This window comes from Nomascus leucogenys, chromosome 8 (assembly GCF_006542625.1).
Source record: "Nomascus leucogenys isolate Asia chromosome 8, Asia_NLE_v1, whole genome shotgun sequence".
In the NCBI taxonomy this organism is placed as follows: domain Eukaryota; kingdom Metazoa; phylum Chordata; class Mammalia; order Primates; family Hylobatidae; genus Nomascus; species Nomascus leucogenys.
Genome location: NC_044388.1, coordinates 104,047,280 through 104,059,870, shown reverse-complemented (window position 1 = coordinate 104,059,870; position 12,591 = coordinate 104,047,280). Strand labels below are relative to the sequence as shown.

Below are 12,591 nucleotides of genomic sequence, written 5' to 3'. Positions count from 1 at the left end.
CATAAGGATGACTCAGCCCCTCTCCACCTTTGGGTCTCTGGCCGTGAGCCTAGCCAGGACCTCAGGCTGGAAAGAAAAGTGATTTGTCCAAGAACTCATGGGACCCAGGCTCTCCTAACTCATGCACTGATAGACGTGACCTAGCACCTAGTGTGTGTCGGGCACTGTGCAGGTGCTGGAGGTGCCCTGAGCACACGGCTGATCTGACTTTGCCCACATGGAGCTTAGAATCTGTGGGGCAGGTGGACCATAAGCAAGGCAACCAGTGAATACATAGGGCAATTTCAGAGTGTGACAAATACTATGAAAAACTGAGCTGGAGTGAGGCAAGAGGTATTGGGGTGCGGTGTTGGGTAGGGTGGGTGGCAAGGGCTTTTCAGAGGAGGTGATGCTTGAGCTGAATGATAAGAGGAGCCACCATATGACTAGCGCAGTCCAGTAGAGGACACAGTGAGTGCAGAGGCCCTGCATAGGAATGGCTTCAGTAATGATTGGCGGTCGGAGGGTGGCCAGGGCAGGTGGAGGGTGACTGAAGGAGTTCGCACTGTGCAGGATCATGGAGGTTGTGGTAAGCAGAGTAGGTTTTTGCCAAAAGCAAAGTGAAGATCTTTATCTGGGGCTGTGGGACTTCCTGGTCACAGTTCCACTGTGGACTTATGATCCTCATCTACCCTGGGAGGCTGGGCCATTTGGGCATGCCCCTGTCTCCATGTGGCCCTAGCAAGGATGGAGTTGCCTCTCCGGGGAAGGAATCACCACCTCACCAGCCATTGTGGGCAGTGAGTGAATCCATAGGGAACTTCTCACCATTGTGCCCTCAGGGTTGGGCCTATGAGGAAAGAAACTTGAAGAACGAGGACTGAGAGGAAAGGGCTCTGGCTTTGGGGACCCACTGCCTTGTGTGAGTGAGGGGTCATGGTGACTGAGCGGGAACCACCTCTCCCCATGTGTGTCCAGGCTGGAGTGGCAGTGACAGGAGAGTTTGTGCTCAAAGGAGGCCCCTAGGGGGCAGGGCCACTACAGCAGCCCTCCTCCCAGCCCCTGGATAGGGGAGGCACTGAGGCCTAGAACACCAGGCCCAGGGGTGGTTTGGCTTTGAACCTGGAGCAGGGTAGACTGGGAAGGTTGCTGAGCTGGGGACAGATACCCTGGCATCCTGCCCAGGCCTGAGCCTCTGAGAAAAAGGAAAAAAGAGTTTGAAATGGACACCAGGGCAGGAGCCCAAGCGGGTTCCCAGGCCAGCGCCCTGCAGAGGAGGTGGGTGTGGTGGGGATGGTGAAATGATCTTTCTGGCCAATGCAACATTTTGCACAAAAAATCATAAACAAGGGCCCGGCGTGGTGGCTCACGCCTGTAATCCTAGCACTTTGGGAGGCCGAGGCAGGCAGGTCACTTGAGGTCAGGGGTTCGATATCAGCCTGGCCAACATGGTGAAACCCTGTCTCTACTAAAAATACAAAAGTTAGCTGGAAATTGCTTGAACCCAGGAGGCGGAGGTTGCAGTGAGCCAGGATGGTGCCACTGCACTCCAGCCTGGGCAACAGAGAGAGACTCTGTCTCCAAAAAAAAAAAATCCTAGACGGGAAGTGTGCCCTCTTACTTCCCCATAGGCCCACCTCTGCTACTGTCCCAGTGCTTTCTGCCACCAGCCTGGTGCTTGAAGGCAGTTGCCTCTGAGATCCCAAGGGACCCCATTACTGCGGCATCTGCCTGGGGCCTGGGCTACCTTGACTTGGATTTGGAGGACATTCCAGCAAGGGAGCCTTTGAGAGGTAAGAGTAGGTGGTCACAGCCCCGGGTCTGGAGTGAAACTTCCTGGGTTCGAATCCTGACTGTGACAGGAGCTGCCTCTACACGTGTGTCTCAGAGGAGAAAAACGGGCTCAGGTGACTGTCACACTGACATAATCATAATAAAGTAATCATATTGAAAATAACTCATGTATTCGTTGTTTATCTGAATTTCCAGTGTCACTGGGCGTTCTGTATCTTACTTGATAAATCCAGCAACCCTACCAGTTGAAACGTGGGCTGCCTGACCCGAAGCCCCGCTTAACTTCCCTCCCCAACCACCATTTCAGAAATGGAGACACTCAAGTCCGGACAACCAGGCCGCCACTGCCCGGTGGCCCCCGACACCCTCTAGGTCTCTTTCCCCTGCGGCCCGACAGCCTCGCCCAGGCAAGAGCCTGCTGGAAATTCGGGAGGACGGAAAACGGAGATGCTGGTACTCAGACTCCGCCCCGGCTCTGAAGCCCCGCCCCCGGCCCTGAGGCTCCGCCCCTAGCTGGAGGCCTCGCCGCCAGCCATTCACATCCCGCCCCGTCCCGGCCGAGCAGAGCCCTCCCCAGGTCGCGCAGGCCGCGCTCGTAGGATCCGCCTGCGGCGCGCAGGCCCCGCCCCCGGCGCGCGAGTCTCCGCCCCACCTCGCCGGCCCCGGCCCCGGCCCCGCCCCCTGCCTCTGGCCGCGCGGATCCGCTTCCAGACCAGTCGGCCCGGCCCGGGGGCCATGGAGCTCCGAGCAGCGGATCGCGAGCCTCCTGCGAACCCCAGGCTGCACGCCCGGTTAGCACTCGGCCGGGAGATGCGGCAGTGGAATCTGGAAGGGCGGTGAAAAACCCACGTCCTGCCCTCCCCCGGCCTCTCCATTCGTCCCCCGGGTAGAGAGGTAGGATGGATGGGGTGGAATTCCGGGCTTCTAGCTCTCTCCGCCCCAGACCTGATTGGTGACCTTGAGCTGGGGGCGCCCCCTCGCTGCCTCTTCCTCCCCATCTGCGCACTGGGAATTGGGTTGGCAGGAGGTCTCTCAAAGGTCGCTGATTCCTGCTCCTTTAGGATGGGGACATTGCCTTCCGGTGTTTGGAGACGTCAAGGGGTTGGATTCCCGGGTGCCATGTGCTTTCACCCCAGCCTGTACCCTCTCCTGCCTCAGTTTTCCCTATAGCCTAGAACCCCACCTGCCTTACCCCTCCCGGCTCTGAGTTTCTGGGTCTTGGCAGGTGCCCGGCTCCCACCCCTTCCCAGCCCCAGCCCTGGAGACAGCAGCCCCTAGACTACTGAGGGACAGCGACAGCATGAAGGCTCCGGTAAGTGGTGGAAGAAGGAGGACTTCCAGGGAACGCAGAGGCCCCAACCGGCGGAGCAGCTCAGCAACCTCTCCACCCCAGGACTCACTGCCACTTCTGACCTCCCTGCTGCCGAGCAGAGAAGGGCAGAATGGCCTCAAAGTCCAGCCCTGTTCTTGCAGACCGTGTGGCCCCAGGCGGGTGGCATCCACTCTGCGGTGTCAGTACCTTGCTATCCCTGTAAAACAGAGGTAACACTACAAGCTCACCAGGCAAAGCCTACCTGGGACTGGGGGTGTGAAAGTTCAGTTCAGCCGCTCTTGTCTTTACCGCAGAAGCCCCGGGCTGTGGGAGAGAGAGCTGGATGTGGGGGGCAGTTCATCTTGACTGCCTGAGTCAAGGTCTCTGGTTCCTCATGGGCAGGGGAGCAGGTGCCAGGCAGAACTCCCTCCCCTGCACAGCTGGCCACACAGAAAAGACTTATTTTTAGAAGCTGATGTAGCTTGCGGGCAGAAAATGGTGGGCCTCGGGCAGGATGCGCTGGGGCGGGTGGGGTGATGGGGTAGGGGGTGGGGGCCACTTTCCCACTTCTGATTTTTGGAGAGCACCAGCCAACTGCTCGGTGGCTTCTGAAGGGTGGCCTAGGGACTTGTGCCTCAGGTCTAGAAAACTGGAGCCCAGAGAGACACAAGTGGTGACCAGGGTGGCCCACTACCCAGTGACTAGCCCACAGTTCTGCTGTCACCAAGCCCCTCCCCTCCTGGGAGGCTTGGTGGGGGCGGGGGGGAGCATTCACTAAGTCTGCCAGCAGGGCCAGCCCCAGTCTGGGTCTAGGCCAGATGGCTAGAAGAGCTTCCTGGTTCCAATGGCCTTTGGCACATGGTTTCTGGAGGCGGTAGCCTCCAGGCACCAGTTTTCAATTATTAAAACCATTTCTTGAATGACCTTTGCTGCAATCTGGTTGTGCCACCTGGCCTGCTGACCCAGATCCGGATCACCAGGGGACGGCCACTGAGTCAGCTGGGGGTGGGGCAGAGGCGGGGCCACACTAGGCAGCCCTGGTCCTAGGCTGAAGGGGCTGGTGGCCCTTCTGAGGTACCACTTTCCCGTTGTCATGTGCACAGCACTTTACAGTATACAGAACGCTTTCACTGCCCCCTCCCATAAGTTCACACGGTGGGCATTATCAGTCCCCAGTTTGGTAGAGGAGGAAACAGGCCAAGAGGGATGGAGAACCATAGGTCGCACAGTACACCCCAGCCTCCAGTTAGGAATATGGGCTTTCCAGCCGGTATTTAAGGCCCCACTGTGCTGCTGCTTTGCTGTATGGCCTTGTACTACACACTTCACCCCAAATTGCTTTCCTTATCTAGAATGTGGGGATGATAACAGTGTTATCTCCAGGGCCTTATGTGCCCAGAGCTTGGCATCCCCAGGTAAGGCCCAGTGGATGAAGACTGGATTCTGTTGCTGTTCTAGGAGCTGCTCTAGACCCAGGAGGCCAGGTGCAGCGCTGAAGGGGCTTCTGGGATCCCCTCCCCACATATACCCCCCATGGCCACTGTCTCCCTCAGGGTCGGCTGGTGCTCATCATCCTGTGCTCCGTGGTCTTCTCGGTCGTCTACATCCTCCTGTGCTGCTGGGCCGGCCTGCCCCTCTGCCTGGCCACCTGCCTGGACCACCACTTCCCCACAGGCTCCAGGCCCACCGTGCCGGGCCCCCTGCACTTCAGTGGATATAGCAGTGTGCCAGATGGGAAGGTGAGTGGGCCAGGCAATGCATCCAGGGTGGGTAGTGAGAGCTGGGCTTGTCCCAAACCGGACCTTGAGCTTGGCCCCTCTACTCACCAGCCATGTGGTCCTGGCCAATCATGTCACCTCTCTGAGCCCTAGGTTCTTTTTTTTTTTTTTTTTTTTTTTTTTTTTGAGATGGAGTTTTGCTCTTGTTCCCCAGGCTGGAGTGCAATGGCATGATCTCAGCTCACGCAACCTCCGCCTCCCAGGTTCAAGCGATTCTCCTGCCTCAGCCTCCCGAGTAGCTGGGATTACAGGCATGCACCACCACACCCAGCTAATTTTGTATTTTTAGTAGAGATGGGGTTTCTCCATGTTGGTCAGGCTGGTCTCGAACTCCCAGCCTCAGGTGATCTGCCTGCCTTGGCCTTTCAAAGTGCTGGGATTACAGGCATGAGCCACCACGCCTGCCCAAGAAATGTTTTTTTTTTGTTTGTTTGAGAGAGAGAGAGTCTCGCTCTGTCACCCAGGCTGGAGTGCAGTAGTGCGATCTCAGCTCACTGCAACCTCTACCTGGCGGGTTCAAGTGATTCTCATGCTTCAGCCTCCCGACACCGGTTCTTGCCTGTCTTGTCCTGGAAGATCTGGTCACAGTAGGCCATCATGCGCTCGGTGAAGGTCTACACCTGCAGGCTGGGGTACATCCTGGTAAGCTGCAGCAGTGTGTGGTAGGTGCGGCCGCCGAGCACCCGGTCCATGTGACTGCCCTGGCCCTGCCCTGGGACTACAGGCGCATACCACCACGCCTGGTTAATTTTTGGAGATGGGGTTTCACCATGTTGGCTAGGCAGGTCTTGAACTCCTGATCTCAAGTGATCCACCCACCTCGGCCTCCCAGAGTGCTGGGATTACAGGTGTGAGCTACCGCGCCCAGCCATATGTTGTTTTCTTTTTTATTTTTTGTATTGATATTTTTATTTATTTATTTATTTTAGACAAGAGCTCGCTCTGTCAACAGGCTGGAGTGCAGTGACGCAATCTCTGCTCACTGCAACCTCCGCCTCCCAGGTTCAAGGGATCCTTCTGCCTCAGCCTCCTGAGTAGCTGGGATTACAGGCGTGTGCTACCACACCCAGCTAATTTTTGTGTTTTTAGTAGAGATGGGGTTTTGCCATGTTGACCGGGCTGGCCTCGAACTCCTGACCTCAGGTGATTCACCCACCTTGGCCTCCCAAAGTTCTGGGATTACAGGCGTGAGCCACCGCTCCCAGCCCAGATGGTGTTTTCTTCCCCATTTTATAGATGAGAGACTTGAGGCACACAGAGGCCAGTGACTTGGCCTCAGGCCACATAGCTAGGAGAGGGCAGAGCCAGCATTCAGGCTCAGGACCAGGGAGTCCCACAGCTATCCTGGGCGCTGACGACCCTGCTTTTACTTAGAAACTGGGCACAGTGTGGGTGAGGCATGCGCAGGGGAGGGAGTGGCCTAAGAATGATTCTGAAGAGCTGAGGTTCATGTTTACTTAACAAATACTTATATGACCTCCAGTCTGTGCCAGCCACTGTTCTAAGTGTTTTATAAATATTTGCTCAAGCAAACCTCAAAAGGACTCATTATGTAGAGACTGGGCCTCAGAGGCAGCAACAGGAATGAGGACCACAAATATGGCTGATGAGGAAGCGGCGGCCGAGTGCAGAACCTTAGCTCTGACACTGGGTACCACTGTGATCTCGGGAAAGCCATCCCTGCCGCCCAGCCTGCAAAATGGGTTAATAACAGTCCTTCGAGCCGATACCTGATTAAGCAAGATTGGTGGATATTCCTGGGGGAGGTGCAGGGGGTGTAAGCTGCGTGCTCATGCCTCTCTGTCTCTTTCTCCCTGCCTGCCCTGCAGCCGCTGGTCCGTGAGCCGTGCCGCAGCTGCGCCGTGGTGTCCAGCTCCGGCCAAATGCTGGGCTCAGGCCTGGGTGCTGAGATCGACGGTGCCGAGTGCGTGTTCCGCATGAACCAGGCGCCCACCGTGGGCTTTGAGGCGGACGTGGGCCAGCGCAGCACTCTGCGTGTCATCTCACACACAAGCGTGCCGCTGCTGCTGCGCAACTATTCACACTACTTCCAGAAGGCCCGAGACACGCTCTACGTGGTGTGGGGCCAGGGCAGGCACATGGACCGGGTGCTTGGCGGCCGCACCTACCGCACGCTGCTGCAGCTCACCAGGATGTACCCCGGCCTGCAGGTGTACACCTTCACCGAGCGCATGATGGCCTACTGCGACCAGATCTTCCAGGACGAGACGGGCAAGAACCGGTGAGCCTGGGGCCTGCCTGTTGGGGTCTCCCTGGCAGCTGGAGCCTTCCTTCTCTGGGAGTCTCTTGTCCGTCAGGGGGCTGCTCTGTCAGGCCCGGGAGGTCAGCACTCATGGAGGCAGACATGGTCCTACGCCCTAATGGGGGGCAGGAGGCAGAGGGGATGTCACTCAGGAAACTGTCACACAGATCTAGAATCCCAAATGGTGTTGAGGGCTGTCAGGCCTTTTGAGCACCTGATGGGAAGCACTAGCCAGTGTGTGGGGGGCATGAGGGAGCACTTCTCTCTGGAGGGGATGGTCTGTCTAACTTGGTCTCTGATATCCCTTCTGGATAATAAAAGTTAGAGGCCGGGTGCGGTGGCTCACGCCTGTAATCCCAGCATTTTGGGAGGCCAAGGCGGGAGGATCACTTGAGGTCAGGAGTTTGAGGCCAGCCTGGCCGACATGATGAAACCCTATCTCTACTAAAAATACAAAAATTAGGGCCGGGTGTGGTGGCTCACGCCTGTAATCCGAGCACTTTGGGAGGCCAAGGTGGAAGGATCATGAGGTCAAGAGATCAAGACCGTCCTGGCCAACATGGTGAAACCCCATCTCTACTAAAAATACAAAAATTAGCCAGGTGTGGTGGCGCATGCCTGTAATTCTAGCTACTCAGGAGAGTAGCTGAGGCAGGAGAATCGTTTGAACCTGGAGGCAGAGGTTGCAGTGAGCCAAGATCGCACCACTGCACTCCAGCCTGTCTCAAAAAGCAAAACAAAACAGAGCAATAACAGCCCTCTTTGCTCACCAGGCATTGGGTGAAGCACTCTGCATTCAAGGTTTCATTTTATGTCATACCCAAAAGTGCACTCATGACTCTTGCCGGTCCCTCCTCCACACACCTGCTCCTCCACCGGCCTCTGCGCTCAGGAGATAGAACAGTCAGCCTCTGGTGTAACCTCCAGAAAATTGGGCTGTGCCTCTGACTCCCCTCCTACCATCATCTGCCACATACAATGGCCCATGTCTGCCACCTTGACCTAGGCTTCCCACCCCCACCACTCCTGGCCTGCCTGCCCTGCGTGAGCCCACCTCTGCCTGCCTCTGTGACTTTGTGTCTCCTTCACTCTCCCTGTTCTACCCATACTGGCCGTCTGGGGCTCAGACATCCATGCCTATTTCTACCTGCAGGCCTTTGCACCTGCTATTCCCTCTCCCTGGAATGTTGATCTTCCCATGACAGGCTCCTCTTGCTACTCAGGTCACCTCCTCAGGGAAGCCCACCCTGGCCACCCCACCTGAAGGAGTGCCTCCCGCCCTGGCATTCTTTATCCATTCCTTTGTTTCCTTGTCTTGGCAGCAGGTGTCACCCTCTGCCATCGTCTTGCTTATAGATTTGTCTCCTAGCTACTTGTTTATCTATTTGTCTCCTTCCCTTCCCATCTGGTGCTTCCCTGGAGTGTTAGCACCAGATGAGGTAGGTTCAGGGCCAGCACAGGGCCTGGGTGGGGCTCAGTTTGAATGAATGAACCAGTTCATACCCGCTCTGTAGAGGTTGAGAGGGGTGGCCCTCGGCTGCGAGAGTACCCAGGACTGCTGCCTCCAGAGAGCTGAGGCTGGGGCCACCACCTAGCCCCTTGCTCCGAGTGGGGCATGGGGGCATGCGGGCAGGGGCTGGGCTGACAGTGTTCCCTCCCTATAACCCCCTAGAATTATCTCCACTTCACAGACCGGTCATGAGGCTCAGAGAGGTCCACGAGCAAATGTTATGCCCATAGCAGAGCCAGGGTTCAAGTGGAAGATCCTTGGACTCTAGAGAACCCCCCCCCCACCCGACTTTAAACCACGGTGCCCTGCTGCCTCCTGCTGTCTCCCCAGGCCTGGTCCTTTAGATGAGGAGAAGACATGGCCAGAGCCCCCACACTCATCATCCAGGGGTTTGCTCAAACCCTGCAAAGCGTAGCTGGGCCCGAGCCCCGCTGGGTGCTGAGGAGGTGATCAGGCCTGGGTTTGTGTGCCGCTCTGCCTGTCACCCACTGCTGGCCTTGGGCTGGCTCTGCCCCCTCCCCAGCCTCCCCCAAGGTCCCCTGCAAGAGGTTGAGGTGCGTAGCCCTGGGCTGGCAAAGTACCAAGTGCTGCTGGGGCCTGGAGCTACCACATGGCCCCTTGTTGACAGCGTCCCCCCATCCCCCCCACCCCCAGGAGGCAGTCGGGCTCTTTCCTCAGCACTGGCTGGTTCACCATGATCCTCGCGCTGGAGCTGTGTGAGGAGATTGTGGTCTACGGGATGGTCAGCGACAGCTACTGCAGGTCAGACCGGCCAGGCTGGGCACGCGGGGACGTGGGGGGGACCGTGAGCCCTCCCAGGCCTTAAACCAGAGGATTCGGGAGCTGTGGGGGCACAGGGTGTGTGGGCTTCACGGTGGGTGACCACAGCACAGATACCCGTTGGGCTCTGGGCCTTGGGAAAGAGCTCAGTGTCAAACAGGCTGCCTTATCAACCCCAGTGCTGCCGTTGTGGTTACAGGCTGTTCATGGGCCAGTCATGCCACCCCGCAGACCCTGTTTCCTTGTATAGAAAATAGAGAAAAGAACCACATCTTCCTTGGAAGGTTGTTGAAACATTTAGGGAGGGAATAATCTACAAAAGTGCTTACCACAGTCAGGGCCTATATCTATAGGGCCTAAATATCTATATATATATATATATATCAGTGATATGTTTTATATAAGTTTTAACTTTTGATATTATATATGATTTTTGATATTATATAATATTTGATATTATAATACCAGCATGATATCAAGTTCAGATATGTTTATGGTATGATTTTGTACCATTGTTATATTATTCTATTTCTTTTTTTTTTTTTTTTTTGAGACGGAGTTTTGCTCTTGTTGCCCAGGCTGGAGTGCGGTGGCGCGATCTTGGCTCACTACAACCTCCGCCTCCCGGGTTCAAGCGATTCTCCTGCCTCAGCCTCCCTAGTCGCTGGGATTACAGGCATGTGCCACCACGCCCAGCTAATTTTTTGTGGTTTTAGTAGAGTCGGGGTTTTATCATGTTGGCCAGGCTGGTCTGGAACTCCTGACCTCGGGTGATCCTCCCGCCTTGGCCTCCCCAGGGATCAGGGATTACAGGTGTAATCCTACATAGGCCACCACACTGGCCTATATTATTATATTTCAATATTATGGAAATTAACGAGTTCAGAATAGGTCACCCAGGTGACAGGTGTCCCTGTGCCCCAGCCATGGTCCTGGCCACACGGCTGGCCCCCCATGATGCTGATGGGGAGGTGGCCGTGCAGGGCTGGTGGCTCTGTGACATGGGAATGAGGGGCTCCTCCCTCACCAGGAGCCCAGGACCACTAGCAGGGTACCTGCAGTCTCCATCTCTTGATGTACGCGCTTGTTCTGGAAGGTGGATGTGACCATCTGCGTTTTACACATGGGCTCTTGAGGCTCACAGGGTCCATCTCTGGCCCAGAGTCATCCAGCTTGCAAGAGGCAGAGCCAGGACTCAAACCTTGGCCTTTGGGATCTGCTACTCCCCTATGTGTCTTGGCCTCCCCAGGGATCAGGCGTGGGTCTTCACGAGCCCATGGGCCTGGCAAGGGGTGGTCAAGGTAGGCGGCAGGGTGTGGCCGGAGGCGAGTGGGTTCTGTCCCACCCCAGCCCTGTTCCCCACCCGTCAGGGAGAAGAGCCACCCCTCAGTGCCTTACCACTACTTCGAGAAGGGCCGGCTGGATGAATGTCAGATGTACCTGGCACACGAGCAGGCGCCCCGAAGCGCCCACCGCTTCATCACTGAGAAGGCAGTCTTCTCCCGCTGGGCCAAGAAGAGGCCCATTGTGTTCGCCCATCCGTCCTGGAGGACTGAGTAGCCTCTGTCGCCCTGCCAGCCACCATGCTGTTGCGAGGCCTCCGGGATGTCCCATCCCAAGCCATCACACTCCACAAAAACATTTAATTTATGGATCCTGCCTCCTGCCACGTGCTGGGTGGACCTAAGGTTCCTTCCTGCCCCATTCTGGCGACGCTTGGAGCCATCTGAGGCCTCATGACTTGAAGGGGAGTGAAGGGGGGAGCCCTGTCTCCCCCCTCCACTCCCTGAGTAATTCATGGCATTTGGGGGCTCACCCCACCTCCAGGTCTGTCAAGTGGCCTTTGTCCCTGGGGCTGATGGCCCCCAACTCACCAGCATCATGACCTTGTGCCAGTCCTGGTCCTCCCTCCCCAGCCGCCCCTACCACCTTTTGGTGCCACACTTCTCAGGCTGGCCGCCCTGGTTGGGGCAGCCGAGAGCCTGGGGTTCACTGGGTGAAGGGGCCTTGGAGTTGTGACTGCCGGGGCCGTATCAGAAACGTACGGGTAAACGTGTGTTTTCTGGACACTGTCTCTAGCGTGGTCATGTGTCTAATGTGTCTAGGGGTGGAGACGAGGGCTTCTCTCCCTGTCACAATCCCAGAAACTTTTTTTTTTTTTTTTTTGAGACGGAGTTTAGCTCTTATTGCCCAGGCTGGAGTGCAGTGGCACGATCTTGGCTCACTGCAACCTCCACCTCCCGGGTTCAAGCAATTCTCATGCCTCAGCTTCCCAAGTAGCTGGTATTACAGGCGCATGCCACCACGCCCAGCTAATTTTTTGTATTTTTAGTAGAGACGGGGTTTCATCATGTTTGCCAGGCTGGTCTCGAACTCCTGACCTCAAGCGATCCACCCGCCTCAGCCTCCCAAAGTGCTGGAATTACAGCCGTGATCCACCGAGCCCGGTTGTCTCAGAAGCTGTTGACTGGAATCCCTGAGGCCCCTACCTGGGCCCACATTGGCTGGGCTTCAGTTTCTTCCCCAACAACCTCCTGCTGGTGGCCCCAGCCCGGCCCCTTCCCCAGCAGGTCAGGGCTCCTCCGGGGGGCTGGTCCCTTCACTGCTCTGGCCCAGGAAACTGACCCCAAGTCAGAGGCTTCTTTGGGAACCCTGTTCTGTACCCAGTGAGAGAAGAGCCAGGGCTAGGAGGAAGCGACTCTGAGTGGGAGGTGAATTCCTCCACCCATATTGCTTCCCTGGTCCTGGGTCAAATGGCAAGTTAAATTAGCCATTAAATCTGGGGTTGGGCCTGGCACAGTGGGGGCTAAGGCGGGAGTGTTGCTTGAGACCAGGAATTTGAGACCAGCCTGGGCAACATGACAAAACCAGTCTCTCCAAAAAAAAAAAAAAGTGGGCCAGGCGCGGTGGCTCACGCCTGTAATCCCAGCACTTTGGGAGGCCGAGGTGGGCAGATCACTTGAGGTCAGAAGTTCAACACCAGCGTGGCCAACATGGTGAAATCCCGTCTCTACTAAAAATACAAAAAATTAGCAGGATGTGGCGGTGGGTGCCTGTAGTCCCAGCTACTCGGTAGGCTGAGGCAGGAGAATCACTTGAACCCAGGAGGTGGAGGTTGCTGTGAGCTGAGATTGTGCCGCTGCACTCCAGCCTGGGCGACAGAGTGAGACTCCAT

General features: G+C 56.7%; 1 protein-coding gene across 1 annotated transcript; it reads left to right on the top strand.

Moving 5' to 3' along the window:
* The first annotated feature begins 2,398 nt into the window (after positions 1–2,398).
* On the top strand, positions 2,399–11,483 carry ST6GALNAC4 (ST6 N-acetylgalactosaminide alpha-2,6-sialyltransferase 4). The gene is made up of 6 exons (XM_030817891.1): positions 2,399–2,667; positions 2,999–3,085; positions 4,639–4,824; positions 6,693–7,105; positions 9,291–9,398; positions 10,787–11,483. Exons 2-6 carry the CDS (start codon positions 3,074–3,076, stop codon positions 10,974–10,976), a joined length of 909 nt encoding a protein of 302 aa, XP_030673751.1. The 5' UTR covers positions 2,399–2,667; positions 2,999–3,073; the 3' UTR covers positions 10,977–11,483.
* The last annotated feature ends 1,108 nt before the right edge of the window (positions 11,484–12,591 follow it).